Genomic DNA, 15,810 nt, shown 5'->3' with positions numbered 1-15,810 from the left:
CAAACACAATGACTCAATGTACAACATAGTATAATATTACACAAAGATATAAATAATATTAGTGTTGATGGCTGGACACAAACAAATTGGGAATTGAAAAAAAAAAAAACTTGAATAGAAATCTATTAAAACAAACAAATCGAATATCAAGAGTAGCGTCACTTTATCTCCTCAATTTTCGTCTTACTTTCCAAACTGATTCAAATCTATTGAAATTTACTTCTTTACATCACCAAACCCTAATTAAAATCATAAACTCACAAACAGAAATTAAAAATCAGTACAAAACCTAACACATTTCTAAGAGCTAGTAAACTTGGTAACAGCCTTAGTACCCTCAGAGACAGCGTGCTTGGCCAATTCACCAGGAAGAACCAACCGGACGGCAGTTTGAATCTCCCGAGAAGTGATTGTTGGCTTCTTATTATACCTAGCCAATCTAGAAGATTCCTGAGCAAGCTTCTCGAATATATCATTAATAAAACTGTTCATTATACCCATAGCTTTGCTTGATATCCCTATATCTGGATGAACTTGCTTCAACACCTTGAATATGTATATCTTGTATGTCTCGACCGATTTCTTTGACCTCTTCTTTTTCTTGTCTCCCGCAGCGGCAGCTCCAGAATCCTTGGGCAGCTTTTTGCCTGCCTTTGTTTTCTCGGCGGTGGCGGTGGCAGTGGGTTTCTTCTCTGCGGGTTTTTTCTCTGCCTTTGGTGCCATTTTTGCTAAGTGTGTGAAATTGGGGGGTCTTTTTGAGTTTGAATTTGTGTGAAGTGATAGGGGATGAAGAGATTTGTTTATATAGGAGGTTAAGGTTAGGTGTTATTGGTTACTTTGGGATGACGCGGATTGTGAGTTTCAGCCGTTGGATGTTGTATTCAATCAACGGTATAGAAGTGTTTGGATTAAACTAAATCTCCTTCCTAGTGGTAGTATTTTTTTTGATTCACATCTCTCTCACACTCTTCTTATTAGCATGTTTGGCCAAATTTATTTTCTCTAAAAGTGTTTATTTTTAAAAAAGTGAGGTGTTTAACTAAATTTAAGGAAAAAAATAAGTGTTTCTGAGAAATAGCATAAGCAATTTTTACAAGCTAAAAAAATAATTTTTTGCTCAAAAGCACTTTTGAGAATAATACACATAGAAATACTTTTTAAAAGCTTGATCAAATACTAATTGCTACTCAAAAGTGTTTTGTAACTTAATTGGTCAAACACAAATTGTTTTTCGTCAAAAATACTTTTTTGAAAAGCACTTTTGAAAAAAAAATATTTTTCAAAATAAGCTGATTTTAGAAGCTTGACCAAACAAGCTATTATACTAAAAACGAATTTAACTGCAGAAGTTTATCACAATAATTTTTTTTTTTGGTACTTTGTTATTACTATTAGTTTGATAATAAGTGATGTTTTTTATCTTTTTATTTTGTTTCAAAATAAGTGGTGTCTCACATAATCAAAAAGACATTAATTTTGTAATTTCAAATTTAGCCTTATTTAAATAAAGGAAATTTTACATAACCAAAAAATTATACAAAGAGCTACTTCTGTTTTAAGACATTTATTAAGTGCGAGTTAGTAAAATGCATTTTACTTTTTAAGAGTGACTAATTTTCTTAAGGAGTGTATTCAAGTTAAAAACACCACCCGGTATGAAACGGATAGAGTGATAGAGTAGTATTTGATTAATAACTCTTTCGTGTTTATTACTTTATGATTTCACTTAAACAAGTTATAACAAGCATTAATAGGTATTAGGCCCCGTTTAGACATGATTTGAAATCATGTTGTTTTGAAGTCGAAAATTTATTTGGACATGCAATTTGAATTTACTTAAATTGTATTTTTTGTCTTAAACATGAAAATTCCATAAGTTATGAAAACTATCAAAACTTTCTCAATTCTTATATAATCTTACCAAATGAGCAAACCGTAGTTCATAACAAAGTTAATACGCTACCAGAAGACCTCTAGAGAATACAACTTCTATTGATCGAACTTAAGTTTTTTTAAAAAATTAAACATGGATTGTAGTGTAACTAGTCTTTACGGACAATAGATGACCGAGAAGACGAACCAACATTGTTTCTTTGAATTAAGTTTTACATTTAAAAAATATATTTACCAACTTATGAATCTTTTTTGACAAAATATAAACTTATGTGTCAAGTTTTGTATTTTAAAAAATTGAAATCACAATTTGGAATCTCAAATCCTACTTTTTGAAGAATTTAAGATTATATGAAGTTGAAGTTAAAATTTTGTGCAAATTTCTTAAAAAAAGGAGTGTCATCTGACGCTACTTCGTCGAAAATTATATATATATATAATCTGAAAAACTAGAATAGTTATATAAGAACAATGGAAAATGACACTGCTTAGCACAAACGTCTCCATGGCTTGCTGATTATAACTATTCATTTTCCATTATAACTATTCATTTTCCATTGTCCTTATATAAGAACAATGGAAAATTATATATGTATATAATCTGAAAAACTAGAATAGTTATATAAGAACAATGGAAAAAGACACTGCTTAGCACAAACGTCCTTGGAAAGGGCGCTTGTAAGTGTCTTGCTAATGCAGTATTCCCTTCGAGTTTGAGTCCCTTCGCAACGAATTTGTGGAGATTTTTTTTTTTTTTTACAAAATTATAAGCACATATTGCTAAATAAAAATAGCAAGTCTTGAGTGAAACTCAAACCCCCAAAACCTTCCTATTAATTATCAACCAGTCAGCCTAAACATTAAATTATTTGAAATAGTCTAAACAGGATTATTCTAGTTTAACTTAAAACACTAGCGTTCAAATATCTATTCTATTTTCTAAATACCAACACCGCTTATAAAAATTTCTGCGTATGCTACTAATAAGACTTATGCCCTAAACGCTCAATCATGCATTCTAAACACGTCTGACGCTCAATGCTCATAATTAGTCCAACGGTTGAGCAGAGGCGGATCCAGGATTTGGAGGTTCCGGGTGCCACACCATCCAAATAGAATAAACGGGGCGGTTTGTTCAATTTTGGGTTACGGTTCAGGTTATTTATCTTTTTCGATTTATTTAATACTGTTCTCTTCTAGATATTCTGAGATTAAAGAAATCTAAGCAGTCTAAAAAAAATTGTAGGAACAAGATGCCTTATTCTCTAAAACTTAGAGAGAAACAAATTTTCCACGTTAAAATCCTTACCTGTATAAACCATCTAATATCGTTACCTCAATATCTTCATCCTCCAATGTCTTTGTGTGTTGTTGTAGATACAAAGTTGAGAAAGAATCAAGAATTGTAGCTTTAACTCAATCATCTTCACTTAGCGCAAACATCGGTCAAAGATCACAATATCCTTTAAATTTTATCATACTATTATTTATCTTTATTACTTAATATTTATGTGATATTTTAAAATTTAGTACTCATTGATATGGGATATGCACGCAGCGTGTATATCAAGAGATTAATACTTGAGAAAGAGGGAGGAAAAAAAGGTCAAGAATTAATTAAAGCAAGTAAAGAAGAATTGAAGAAAAAAATAAAAAATGAAAAAGGATAGAGCTGATGTGTGTAAGCAGCAAGCAAAAGAGCAAGCCAAAAAATATGTGTTGCACGAGATTCGAACTCAGGTCAATTGTGTGATATGGTATGCCCTTCGCTAGTGGCACCATTCCCTCTTTTGTGGGTGGCAAGATCAATATATATTGAATTTTGTATACATATGCACATACATATACGAAATTTCTATCGAAGTGTCCGGGTGGCGTGGCATCCCCAGCCCTCCACATAGATCCGCCCCTGCGGTTGAGTTAAACGTGTACCTAAGCACTTTTGGTTTTCCAACAACCAAATGGTAAAGGAAGGCGACACTCCTCCTTTCCCTCTCAATTACACTAGTCGTATAGTCGAATAATTGAGTTAACAGGAATAACAATCGAACTTTCAAAGAGGTCCATTATCAAAGAATTGGGAGTTATGACATTGATTAAATAAATAAAAAATAATATAGAAAATTCTTATAAGACAGAATAACAATATTAAGAATTACTTAAGTAAGTAGTGCTTTTTATTTTTTGGTATTACCACTTTGATCGCAAAGCAAATGAATACAAATTTTTGGAGAGCTAGTGAAAAAATGAAACCTTCAAGAGACCATGGTTAACCAGCTAGATAAGGAAACAATCTCCTCTCAAACTATTAAAAAATAAAAATCATATTTTTCTTTTTAATTAGCTCTTCTACGGGAGGGTACAATTAAAAGTACGTCAAGGTTTCAGACAAAAAGAAAATATTTTTTTAGTTGAATCTCCTCTGATCGTTTTTTTTTTAAATTCTGTCACTCATGTATTAAATTTTCTAATTAGTATTATCGACCTTCAAAATTCTTTAATAATGAATGAATCATTGTTATATAAAATTACATGCCTTTTTGTCTTTAAATTGTCTAACCCTTAGTTTATTAATATATGTATTCTTATTTCACATTATATTTATCTCGTATAAATAAAATAGTATATAATTACGGCTAGTACTATTTGATATGGCCAACTAGATATTAGATTACATAAAGCAGCATTCCCTTATTTTTTTTTGTCATGTGACCAACCAAACCTTATATGTTTTTGATCAAATATTAAGGGTATATCTAAGAGACCATACCAATTCTAAAGGGGTCATTGTGACATTTTCCTTAAAAACTTTTGAGCTTTTTCTTACTCTCTAGAAATCTCCCTTTTCTGGAAACACGAAGTATTGTGGATTATAAATACGGTCCCGACTACGTTCTCTGCACACATAGATTTTGTCGTCAATTTTGGACAACCAGTGAGTTTCAATTGCTACATATTAGGTTTTTATAACTTGGTTTTGTTTTGTTTTTATCTTTTTACTTTTTTACTCTCGTCTCAATTTATGTGTCACCTTTCAGATTTCGAGAGTTAAATTGATTTTATTTTGTCCGTGATTAACATACACCTTTTGAAATATTTTGAATTGTAAATTAACGTAACTTAAAAATTTTCATGTCCGGGTCAAATTTAAAAGTTTGACTCTCGAAATTTTAATTGTGTCAAGTAAATTGGGACTGAGGGAGTACTTGTTAAGGCTTTGGTTTCATCATTTCATGTATCTTGTATATGTTGATTACCGTTCTCTCTTTTACAATTGACATAATTTTTTTTTGGAAAGTGGTAATTGTGATTTAATTTTAATGTTTGAATTTTTCAGTTTTGGAGCTTGAGTTATAACGCTTATTTTTGGGTTTGGATCAAAATCATACATATTCTTTCACATGGAGCACTAATAGTACATTATGTTTGCATAAGTGGTGCACTTTTAGTCAAACTCCCAAATAAATTTAACGGAAAAGAACAAAAATGCCCCTGAACTTTTAGAAAAGATATAAAAATACCCTTTATTCATCTATTTTGCTAAAACTACCCCTCAATTCAATTTTTTGGCTCATTTATTCCCCATTGACTAACGGACAACACTAATTTAAAAAAAAAAAAAAATTGCACATGACATTTTATTACTGAAAAATTGATTTATTCTTTTAAAAAGAAATCTGAAACCTTGGAATTTTTTTAAATTTGGAAAACTTTTTTTAACGAGTAAAACCTTGACTAACGGACAACACTAATTTTTTTTCTTTTCAAAATGTGAAAAATTGGATTTTTATAAAAATCTGAAAAAAATAAATTTTTTATGGAAAAACTGTGTTTAAAAAAAAACCAGAAAACTATCTTTTTTTAAATCTAGAAGAAAATTATGGAGTATTAGTTTTGCACATTTTACTTAAAAAAACAATCAGTTTTTCAGATTTAAAAATTGAATTTTCTAAAAAAAAAAATGAGGTTTCCACCCGTTAAAAAAAGTTTTCCAAACTTAAAAAAATTTCACATGTTTTAATGAAAATCCAATTCTGTTTTTTTTTTTTATATATATATAAAAGGCTTACTACATTTGTTTTTTAAAGAAATGGATGTTGAAAAATTATTTTTCCTTATTCTACAAATAACGATTTTTCAGATTTCTTTTTAAAAGAATAAATCAATTTTTCAGTAATAAAATGTCATGTGCAATTTAATTTTTTTTTTTTTTTTAAAAATTTAGTGTTGTCCGTTAGTCAAGGGGAATAAATGAGCCAAAAAATTGAATTGAGGGGTAGTTTTAGCAAAATAGATGAATAAAGGGTATTTTTATACCTTTTCTAAAAGTTCAGGGGCATTTTTGTTCTTTTCCATTAAATTTATTTGGGAGTTTGACTAAAAGTGCACCACTTATGCAAACATAATGTACTATTAGTGCTCCATGTGAAAGAATATGTATGATTTTGATCCAAACCCATACATTATGGATGATTTTGGTCCTTTTCTCTCGTTCCTTACTAGTAGTTGTAGTATTTGTCACGTAGTCTCTTGTCCCTCAATTTCCGTTATTATATACTGTCTCTTGTTCTTCGCTTAGCACTGTTTTGTTGTAGATACTGATCCTTTTTCCTATTTGACCTACTTTGTTATTGCTTTACTCCGAGCCGAGGGTCTATCGGAACAACTTCTCTACCTTCCAAGGTAGGGGTAAGGTCTGCGTACACACCTACCCTCCCCATACTCCACTTGTGAGATTACACTGGATATGTTGTTGTTTTTGTTGTTGTTGTTATATTCAATTGTACAGGTACCTTTCACCAGTAGCATAGCTAGTTGTTGGCATTTGACAAGGAGTTCAATTGAATCCCCTTTGCCTAAAAGTCATATTGCGCAACTTGGGCAAAACTGAACCTTGTTTTTGTTATATATAAATTATTATATCCCCTTGACATGGAAGATTATAGCATAGTGGTAAAGGGACTTCAAAAATTACTTTAGGCCACAATTCAAATCCTAGGTGTGCCATTCTAGCTTGAATCCCCTTGTATGTATGCCTTGCTTAGACACTGTCTCTCGGCCTACGTTTTGTATATCTGATTACTTCCTTTTGTCTTGCATTATGCAACCTTTTCTTTTTTACTAATTAGTCCCGTAATCCGAAATACCGAAGAACCGTTTAAAAAAAGAGCATATCGGGACCAAGTTGTTGACGGAAAACGTATATAAGTGTTGGTTAAAGTATTAACGGATGAGGAATATGCTCAATTTCTCAATTCTCATGGTACGAGGGCATATTTGGACCTTTTTCCTTTTTTTTTTTTTTAATCAAATGAGGGTATCTCGGAGACCATACCAATTCTTAAAGGGTCATTGTAACATTTTCACTTTGACCGTTTTCTTATTCTCCAGAATCTCCGTTTTTCTGGAAACCCGAAGTATTGTGGATTGTAAATACGGCCCCTATTACGTTCTTTGATCACATAGGTTTTCCGGTCGGCAATTGGAGACGACAGTGAGTTTCAATTGTTTTTAACTTGTTTTCTGAGATTCTGTTTTATTTTATCTTCTAACTTCTTTTACTAATTAAGGCTTTGATTTCATGTATCTGGTCCATGTTAATTGTCATTGTTTCTTTGCTAATGTTTCTAATATTGAATAGATGGAATTTATAATTTGTTATTGCATTGAAGGGGAAAAGATGAAAACTTAATGGTTGCGTACTTATCACACATATGTAGCACCACAAGTTAACAATTGACTTAATAGGTGTTTGTTCATAGAAACCAAATATTTTTCACTTTATTTGACAGTTTTGATGATGGAGTTATATTTGGTTATCTGGTTGTTTGAATCTATGTTACTCGGACTCTTCAAAAATATCGACGGGTGCATGTCAGATCCTTCAAAAGTAGTGTATTTTTTGGAGGATCCGACACGGGTGCGGCAGCATTTTTGAAGAGTCCGAGCAACTTAGGTTTGAAAGTATTGAAAGTAAAAAAAGTGAAAACAAGTTTAGGTGTCTTCCAAAATTCAAATACTACTTCAAGATGTATTTGGAATTTTCATGGCCAAACGCTGATTTTCAAATAAAGTGAAAAAAAAATCGGAAAAAAAGTGCATAATTCTCATGGCCAAACGGTCCTTAATTTTACTTTTTGAATTTTCAGTTTAGGAGCTTGAGTATAACTAATAATACAACAACAATAACAACATACTCAGTGTAATTCCACGAGGTGGGGTTTGGGGAGGGTAGAGTGTAAGCAGGCCTTACCCCTACCTTGGGAGGTAGGTAGGCTATTTCCGGTAAACCCTCAGCCTAAGGACAAACAATTCAAAACAATATAAAAAGCCATGCTATAAGGAGCATGATAAAGCTGTCTGAGTATAAAAAGGGTTTAAAAGATTTGGCAAAAACTGATTAGAAAACTGGACCTTCAATGCATGTCCAATTAAAGGTTATGAAGATTAATGCATTTATATTGAAAGTTATATTCAATTGTAATGGTACCTTTCGCCAGGGGCATAGCTAGGTGTGGCAAGGAGTTCAATTAAATCCTCTTTGCCTTAAAATCGTATTGCGCAAATAGGGCAAAACTGACTTTCTTTTGTTATATATAAATTATTGAATCCTGACATGAAGGAGGATTATAGCGTAGTGGCAAAGGGAGTTCAAAAATTTCTTTAGGCCACAATTCAAATCTTAGGCGTGACGTTCTAGTTCGAAATCCCCTTGTATGATTACTTCCTTTTCTCATGCATAATGCTACCTTTTCCTTTTTGCTAATGTATACCAAATATTTAAAAATAGAGAATGCAACCAATGTGAATGAAGAGAAAAGGTTCATTAGCTTTCAAGTTTCAGAAGCAACTTGTGTTTTATTTTAAAGTCAGAAGCATATTGTGTTTTGTATAGGTTATTTTTCTTTTTCCCTTTTTGGCATATGTTGTCATCTTCTCACGTTAGACAATAAAGAGCACTACAGTCTATTGATCTATTTTATATATCTTAAATTAAGATAAATTATTGAAGTGATAGCTAGTTGATGTGTAATATCAAAACCTCAAATGCATGGTTAGTTAAGCTGTGTTTGTTGTCTCTACTCTGTACATCTATAAGCATTTTAAACAGTATAGAGGGGCCAATCATTGCTTTTTCAATTATTTTTCTCTTTTGAGGTTCTGATTTATCCTTGCTTTAATATGTGCTTTTATCTATAGGTGGTTCAATGGATCACTTATATCAAGTTAATCACAGCAGTGCCGTAAATCACCCCAAAGATGGCCTCCCTAGCACCCAGTCTTCTAATGATGCACTTAGGCAGATGGGGCCTGAAGGTAAAAGGGGAGCAGTTCATGAAGAAATGAAGAGAGTAGGCAGACTTCCACCAAGCAGTGCATATGCCACTCATCGGATGCGCGTCCTAAACAAAATCCTGCAACTTCTGTCGATTCAGGTACGTGGTGCATCCATCTCCACCCCCCAAAGAAAAAAGAGGGGGGGGGGGGGGGGGGGGGAGGGTTGGAATGTATGCATGTTTAGGCTGTATGGTCATTGGGATCTCTTTCACATGTTTTGTAGGAGTAGTTGTATTTTACTGTTGTACAAATAAGTACTCCCTTTCTCCCGATTTATGTGACACTTTTCGCCTATCGAGAGTTAATTTGACTAATCTTCGAAGTTAAATTGGATTAGATCAACTAAATATTTTCAAATTAGCATTTAGAAATTCAAAAACTATACAAAAAGTAGTACAAGTTTCAATTCTTCTCATGTCAATACGATGAAAGCTACATTTTAAAACGTTGATCAAAGTTTACATAAATTGAATCTCAAGAAGCGAAAAGTGTTGCATAAATTGGGACGGAGGGAGTAGCTATGGGAGAACGATGCTTGTTTAAAGTTTAAACATCTTATTCAAGCACACGTTTCATATCTTGCTTGAGGTATCATTTCACAGCAATGCTACACTATCCAGGGTTAAATTCAATGATCACAAGCTATGTTGCTCGGACTCTTCAAAAATGTCAACAGCTGCGTGGATCCTCCAAAAGTAATGCAATTTTGGAGGATCCCACATGTGTGCGGCAACATTTTTGAAGAGTCCGAGCAACCTAGATCACAAGTCACAACCTATTGTTGTTTGCCGGAAGGGTCTCAAGCATTTGATATATGGTCTTCAGCATGACTTATTAGTGACATCTGTTGCTATCCTATAGATTTATTCAGCAGAAAATACCTAGAGGGCTGAGTTCCTCTGGATGGGGAAAAGGACTTGCCATTTACTTTCTCAATGTCCTCCATGCATTAGTGTCACTTAAAAGTGGTTCGGTTGAAATTCATGCCACATACAATCTTTATATCTGCTTTGGCTGTTTTCCCCTCTCTCCCTCGTGAGTATTTTAGTGCATTGTCTGATCAGTTGTCAGTTCTAGAAGCAGTTATTTGGTGGTAACACAATGCCAGTGCTATTTGTTTATAGGGTAATTTTTGGAGAAAATGGGATAGAATTTCTCTGATGGTTGCTGGTCTTTCATGCTTTGTTTCACGATCACAGCAAGTTTATTTTTAGGAGGGAGAAGAAATGTATCTCTACAGTCACTCGACTCCTTACTAGTGGACGTCGTATTGTTTATAAGTGTATCATAGATTTCTTATGGCTTTGTGTTAATTATTAACTATGAAACAGGGTTTTCATGTTTTTATTGTCTCATATTTTATGCAGCGAACCACTTCACAGGATGAGGAGTTGGAATTGCTGTTTTCTGGGCTCTCTCTTGGGTGATAAGAAGCAAAAGTCATATTCCAGCAGTTAGTTTATCAGATTATGCAGTGGATCAATTATTTTGCTTGCTTCATATTATGCTTTGATCGCATCTTTGCAAAGTTTTTCTTTTCGATGTAACGATGTTTTTATGGTCGTTAAATAAAGTATACTTGTTATATTAATAGGTCTATGATTAGGCTTGTTATCTCAATTATCTAGTGCATAATCTAGCTAGTCAAATTCCGCTTGTTGATTTACCTTGAACTTTTACCCGAAACCCAAATAATGTTTCTCTTGTAGGGTCTGTCTGTTTCTGATGTAATTTGGTGTACCTTCTTGGTACCTTTCTTTTAATAATACTTTTACCTTATCGAAAAAAAAAGAAGGTGAAATAATGCTCAAAGTACCAGGGAACAGGCGCTACTCTGTTGCTAAGTTTGTTTATTGAGCTCCTTGGCTTGTCCAAATCAGCAAATTAAATTGGAAGATTGAGCTCCTTATCTAGTAAATTGTTGATTGATATATTGTCTGTTTTCAATTAGTAAACAACTACTTCATGTACCATTACACTGGAAAAGGACAGTATACATAGTAGTATGCGTACAGTTTCTCATGAAAGTTCTGGAGTATAATAGGTGTTTTCTCGTTGAAGATGGTCCCCCGATATAATTCTTTCTGATTAATTGCTCAAGCTTGATTAGTCTTTGCTTCCTTAGAGCATTCTCTCTATCCTGGAAAATGCATTGCCGTTACCTGCATCTTTTTGGTCTTCCACTTATAGTGAGAGAACATTGAGAAAGATGTGATTCTACATCAATTTTTAGAAAGGAAGTTGGAAAGGATGCATGATAGAGATCTGCAGCTAAGCTAAGAGAGCTAGATTGAATTGGCAAAGTCCCTTATGTTCTAAAACCACTTCTAAAAAGGAGGTCTGGATTGCCCTTCTCTCTCGCATCTTATTTTCTCCTTTCATATGCTTTTGATTGGATGAGCCGTCTATTTGTGCAATTTCTTTATGAGGTGCTATCATGGTTGCTAAAAGGGAATCAAGATGGAAAAGATTTTGGTTTTACAGTTGATAGATAACTAGCAAAAGAATTTCATTTTTGTGCTTGTTTCCCCTTTCCCTCACTAAATTGCTTCGGCATTTATCCAATTGGCAAGACATGCAGGTTGGTGATTCGTGTAAAAATTGAAAGTCTTATCTTATCGATGAGTTGCCTAGTTGTGTTGAAAATTTGTATCTCTCATATGAGCTCTTTCCTTCCTTATAAGGACCTTTAGAAGGCTTAACTTAGCCCGATTATGTGGCAGCTATATTGTGAAGTTGAGGAATGTCTGCTTTAGTTAATGACGAGGAGTTGACCAAAAACTTGAACCATACAGTGAGATGGGCTTATTCTTTTAGGAGAGTGATATGATAAACAATATGTACCACATAGTATTAAAATAAGATGTCTAAAATGAAGGAATGCTACAGAGTGTTAAGTGGCAGGAGGACACCTACCAAGGCAAGTTTTATGTATCAATCGTGAGAGCAACAATGTTGTATGGAAGCCAATTAAAGACCCAATGGATCGATAAGAGTGTTGTATGATTTTGGATGTTAAGATGGATGTATGGTCATATTAGTCAGACGAGAGTAGAAGTGATCACATATGACAGTGCGCAAGTTGTTTGAGGAAAAAATTCAGAGAAACAAGTGAGAGATGTAGATGGTTTATTCATGTTCCGCGTTAGACTTCCCAATGCACCATGTGACATATGACGCTTCAAGCTGTTAAAATAGGTGTAGGTAGGCTAAAATCACATAGATGGAACTCTTAAATGACTTACAAATTCTTAGAATGCATACAAAATCAGCCAAGGACATGAGATACTAGAAAGGAAGTATTTGACATGAGAACTTTTAGTTTGGTTATAGATTGGATGAGAATGTCAGATGAGCTTAGAGAATCTCTGGTTTATAGAAAACCTCTAATTCGTTGCAAAAGGCAATTATTGAGTAGTGAAATGAAAGTGGGTTCCAGTTATAGTGGAACGAATTTACAAGATTCTTACTGCCGATCTGAACAAGTTTGGGTTTGAGCGTTCTCGTTGTTTTAAGTTTGATTTCTTACTTTATTGGATTGAATGTCTTGAAAAATAGTTTCCTTGATGCATGAAAAAAGCCTAAGTTTAAATTTTTTTTATGTTGAGTTGTTAGCCTTAAGGCAATGATTATGATGGGGTTCTATACCTGATTGGATGTAATCTTTAGTCACAAAATCCGAAAACCTCATATAGAATCAGTTGCAAACAATCCAAAGCATGAAAGTTTCTAGCAAATCAGTCTGAACAAACAAGTCTTATTGCCTTGTTTCCAGCCCTATATTTTTTTCCCTACTCCTTGTTTACATAGTGTCGTCATTATTTCCCATTTCTGGTCATGTCGGTGTGCCTCAATTATAGTCCATTTCTTGGTCAGTGTTGATTTGCTATGCAAATGCAAGCGTTGGAGAAAGTCCATACCAAAGGACGTGCAACCGAGTCTGATGCCCAAACACTGGTTACATCAAATACATGTGAATATTTTATCAGGAAAGCTTGAGAATTAGTGTAGCTATGAGTGACTTGCGTTCTTCATTTTGAGTATCACCTTCCTGGATAAGTCGGTAGAGGAGTGCCATTTGGAATGTCCCAACTTTGATAATGATCTGATCCATATATATAATTATATGCTATTTCTGGATTTAGACATAGGTTATTACTGCAGTTCCATTAGACTTCATGGTCCACTTTAAGAGTCCAAATCCAAATAGATATAGTGGCTCTAGCTCTTCATGAGTAGAATTCATTTGATGACTTGTTAGCTAAAACATCGTTCAATTTACAGAAAATTGGGCTCGTTTGATCATAACGTTATTGAGTATCTAATTCCTCTGCCTGCTTGAGTGCGTGTGTTTCTTTTTCCTCTTCTGTTTTGTTTTGTGTATATTCGACTCGGAGGTGTGACTATAATTGCTGCAAATCCATTGCAGGTGGATCTGTGATGCTGCTTAAACTTTTGGTTTGTCTGGAAGTATTGAATAGTGGTTGTGGTTTCAAATCTGATGGCAAACCTTTATCCTGCCTTTACATGGCCTCGGATGGTGTACCGGTGAAAAGTATAAAGGTTTGTGTTGGTTATGGCTTTAGGAGGTGTTGTATATACGCGAGAAAGTTTTGCACACTAGCATCGTAGATGTGTTGCCTGCGTTTTCAATGTATTTTGCTACACATAGTATATGCTGTTATGTTGTATGCATCACAAACAATGCCCCTACTATGTAACTATGTAATGTTTCAAGTCTTGCCTTTGTGAGCCAAGTGACTGTAAGTCCTAATCTATATGATATAATAAATTCAGCAAACAGGCGTAACAACAACAACATGGCCAGTGTAATTCCACAGGTGTATCCATTTAAAATTATGTATGAGTCAACGTTCTGTATTTGGTTTGATTTGATTTGTAGATTTAGTATTGATAATGTCCAAATCCACTCCTCAAAGAGAAAGTGTACACGGTCATCGCAATATAATTTACTCAACTATGAGTCTGGGTCGAATCCACAGGGAAAAATATAAAAGCGATTTAAACAAGTAAGGAATTATCACCAACTAAGCTAAGCTAAACACGTTTTCAATATTTAATTTTTGGTTTAACAACTAACAAAGATAAAACTAACTACAAAGCGGGTAAAATGATCAATGACCACAAGTATGAATACAAAGGAAATTACGCTCAAGTAACGATCCAATGTATTTCACGATTTTACAATTAAGAGTAAGTTTATGCTAATTAGATTGTGGTTTTTAAAATCTCATTGAAAGTCTTCCAACCAAATCAATGAATTTCACTCTAAGCTTTTCCAACCCTTAGAGTGTGATATCACGCACAACCACTTGAATCTCAATTAACTTTTCTATTCCTAGCTCAAGTTATTAGATGAGGTTTAAAGCCCCAAATTTTTGTTAATTAATCTTTCCAACCTCAATTTTTCTCTTTCGAGCTCAAATCGAAGTAAATGGGTGGGTCTTAGGGTTAGCTAATCCCTTAAGAAACATTAAAAAACAAGATTAACTAACACGATATTAACTCACTTCATTAGCAATAAAAATCATTCAATACATAAGCAAAACAAGAGTTTCATCCAACACTTTAATCATAGAATATTTCCATAAACAAGATTCAAGTGAAGAAAATAAATACTACACACTTAGACATTCAATACATAACAAGGAATTGAAGAAATGAGTAATAGAATAAGAAATTTCTCATCAAAGTCTTCAAATCTTCAATCTCCAAGTGCGGGTGTAAGAACCCTATTCTCCAAAACTTGTGTTGAAATGACCAAAGATGAAAAATAATGCCTTCAAGTCTTGCTTTTGTAGTCCCAAAATTTTCCCACTGAAAATTAGACCAAAATAGCCCCTGATTTTCGTTTTTGGATGTCTGCCCCGTTTCTGCAAAACTGTCCAGTTTTTGTCATTTCTTTAATTTGGCCTCTTTTTGACTTGTTTTTCGCTTGGTTTCTTCCAAAGCTCTTTTCAATCATATAAACTTATAAAATGAAAGTAAACGACATTAAATGCACTATTTTCTCAATCAAAACATAACAACAATCTAAGATTAAAGAAAAAATAAGTTGATAAAATACCAACTTATCAAGTATATTGATGTAGTTTTCGGTCTTTACAATTGATTCGGACTGGACCACAAACACCTGGTGTGTAGAAGGAGCTAAAATTATATTATCAAGTTTTAATGTAAAGGCACAGAAATAGTTCTTTTTTTTTTTCCTCCCTTGAGGCCAAGGAAACAAATCGCATTAGAAACTTCTCTTCTTATTTTGTCTTCATATTTTTACACTAGTGAATTCGGGTTATTTGGTGAAAAATATAAAGGGAAAACATCACTAATTGCGCGTCCAATCCAAACTAATTACCCACTCATGTTCCCTCCCAAACTATTTTCGCTTCAGTCCAGCCCAACTCAAACTAATTACCCGACGTGCCCCCTCGCCTAAACCCCTTCTTCCATAATATCGTTGCATTATATTTATATGTCATGATGAAATCATGGAGGACTAAGAGAAGGATTGAAGCAGTCCTCCATGACACCATCTCACTATATTTATATACCACGATG

General features: G+C 33.6%; 2 protein-coding genes across 5 annotated transcripts; one reads left to right on the top strand and one right to left on the bottom strand.

Moving 5' to 3' along the window:
• Positions 1–139: 139 nt before the first annotated feature.
• Positions 140–774, bottom strand: LOC132636520 (histone H2B.2-like). The gene has a single exon (XM_060353436.1). It carries the CDS (start codon positions 721–723, stop codon positions 301–303), a length of 423 nt encoding a protein of 140 aa, XP_060209419.1. The 5' UTR covers positions 724–774; the 3' UTR covers positions 140–300.
• A 3,897-nt stretch (positions 775–4,671) lies between these two features.
• On the top strand, positions 4,672–14,070 carry LOC132636518 (uncharacterized). Of its 4 annotated transcripts, none has more exons than XM_060353434.1 (4): positions 4,678–4,828; positions 7,285–7,387; positions 9,094–9,329; positions 10,599–11,049. In XM_060353434.1, exons 3-4 carry the CDS (start codon positions 9,102–9,104, stop codon positions 10,656–10,658), a joined length of 288 nt encoding a protein of 95 aa, XP_060209417.1. In that variant the 5' UTR covers positions 4,678–4,828; positions 7,285–7,387; positions 9,094–9,101; the 3' UTR covers positions 10,659–11,049. The 4 variants fall into 4 exon arrangements, with proteins under 4 accessions (XP_060209416.1, XP_060209417.1, XP_060209418.1 ...); XM_060353435.1 differs by lacking the exon at positions 4,678–4,828 and adding an exon at positions 13,661–14,070 and having other exon boundaries at positions 7,211–7,387; positions 10,599–10,684; XM_060353433.1 differs by lacking the exon at positions 7,285–7,387 and having other exon boundaries at positions 4,672–4,828.
• The last annotated feature ends 1,740 nt before the right edge of the window (positions 14,071–15,810 follow it).

This window comes from Lycium barbarum, chromosome 4, assembly GCF_019175385.1.
Source record: "Lycium barbarum isolate Lr01 chromosome 4, ASM1917538v2, whole genome shotgun sequence".
In the NCBI taxonomy this organism is placed as follows: domain Eukaryota; kingdom Viridiplantae; phylum Streptophyta; class Magnoliopsida; order Solanales; family Solanaceae; genus Lycium; species Lycium barbarum.
Note: the sequence above shows the minus strand (reverse complement) of the source record. Positions and strands in the feature narration are given on the sequence as shown.

Excerpts from the sequence above, each read along its gene's own strand:
- LOC132636520 (XM_060353436.1), bottom strand. The coding sequence starts at position 723 with ATGGCACCAAAGGCAGAGAAAAAACCCGCAGAGAAGAAACCCACTGCC.
- LOC132636518 (XM_060353435.1), top strand. The coding sequence starts at position 9,102 with ATGGATCACTTATATCAAGTTAATCACAGCAGTGCCGTAAATCACCCC. Across the intron at positions 9,330-10,598 it reads TGCAACTTCTGTCGATTCAG|CGAACCACTTCACAGGATGA; the intron begins GTACGTGGTGCA and ends TATTTTATGCAG.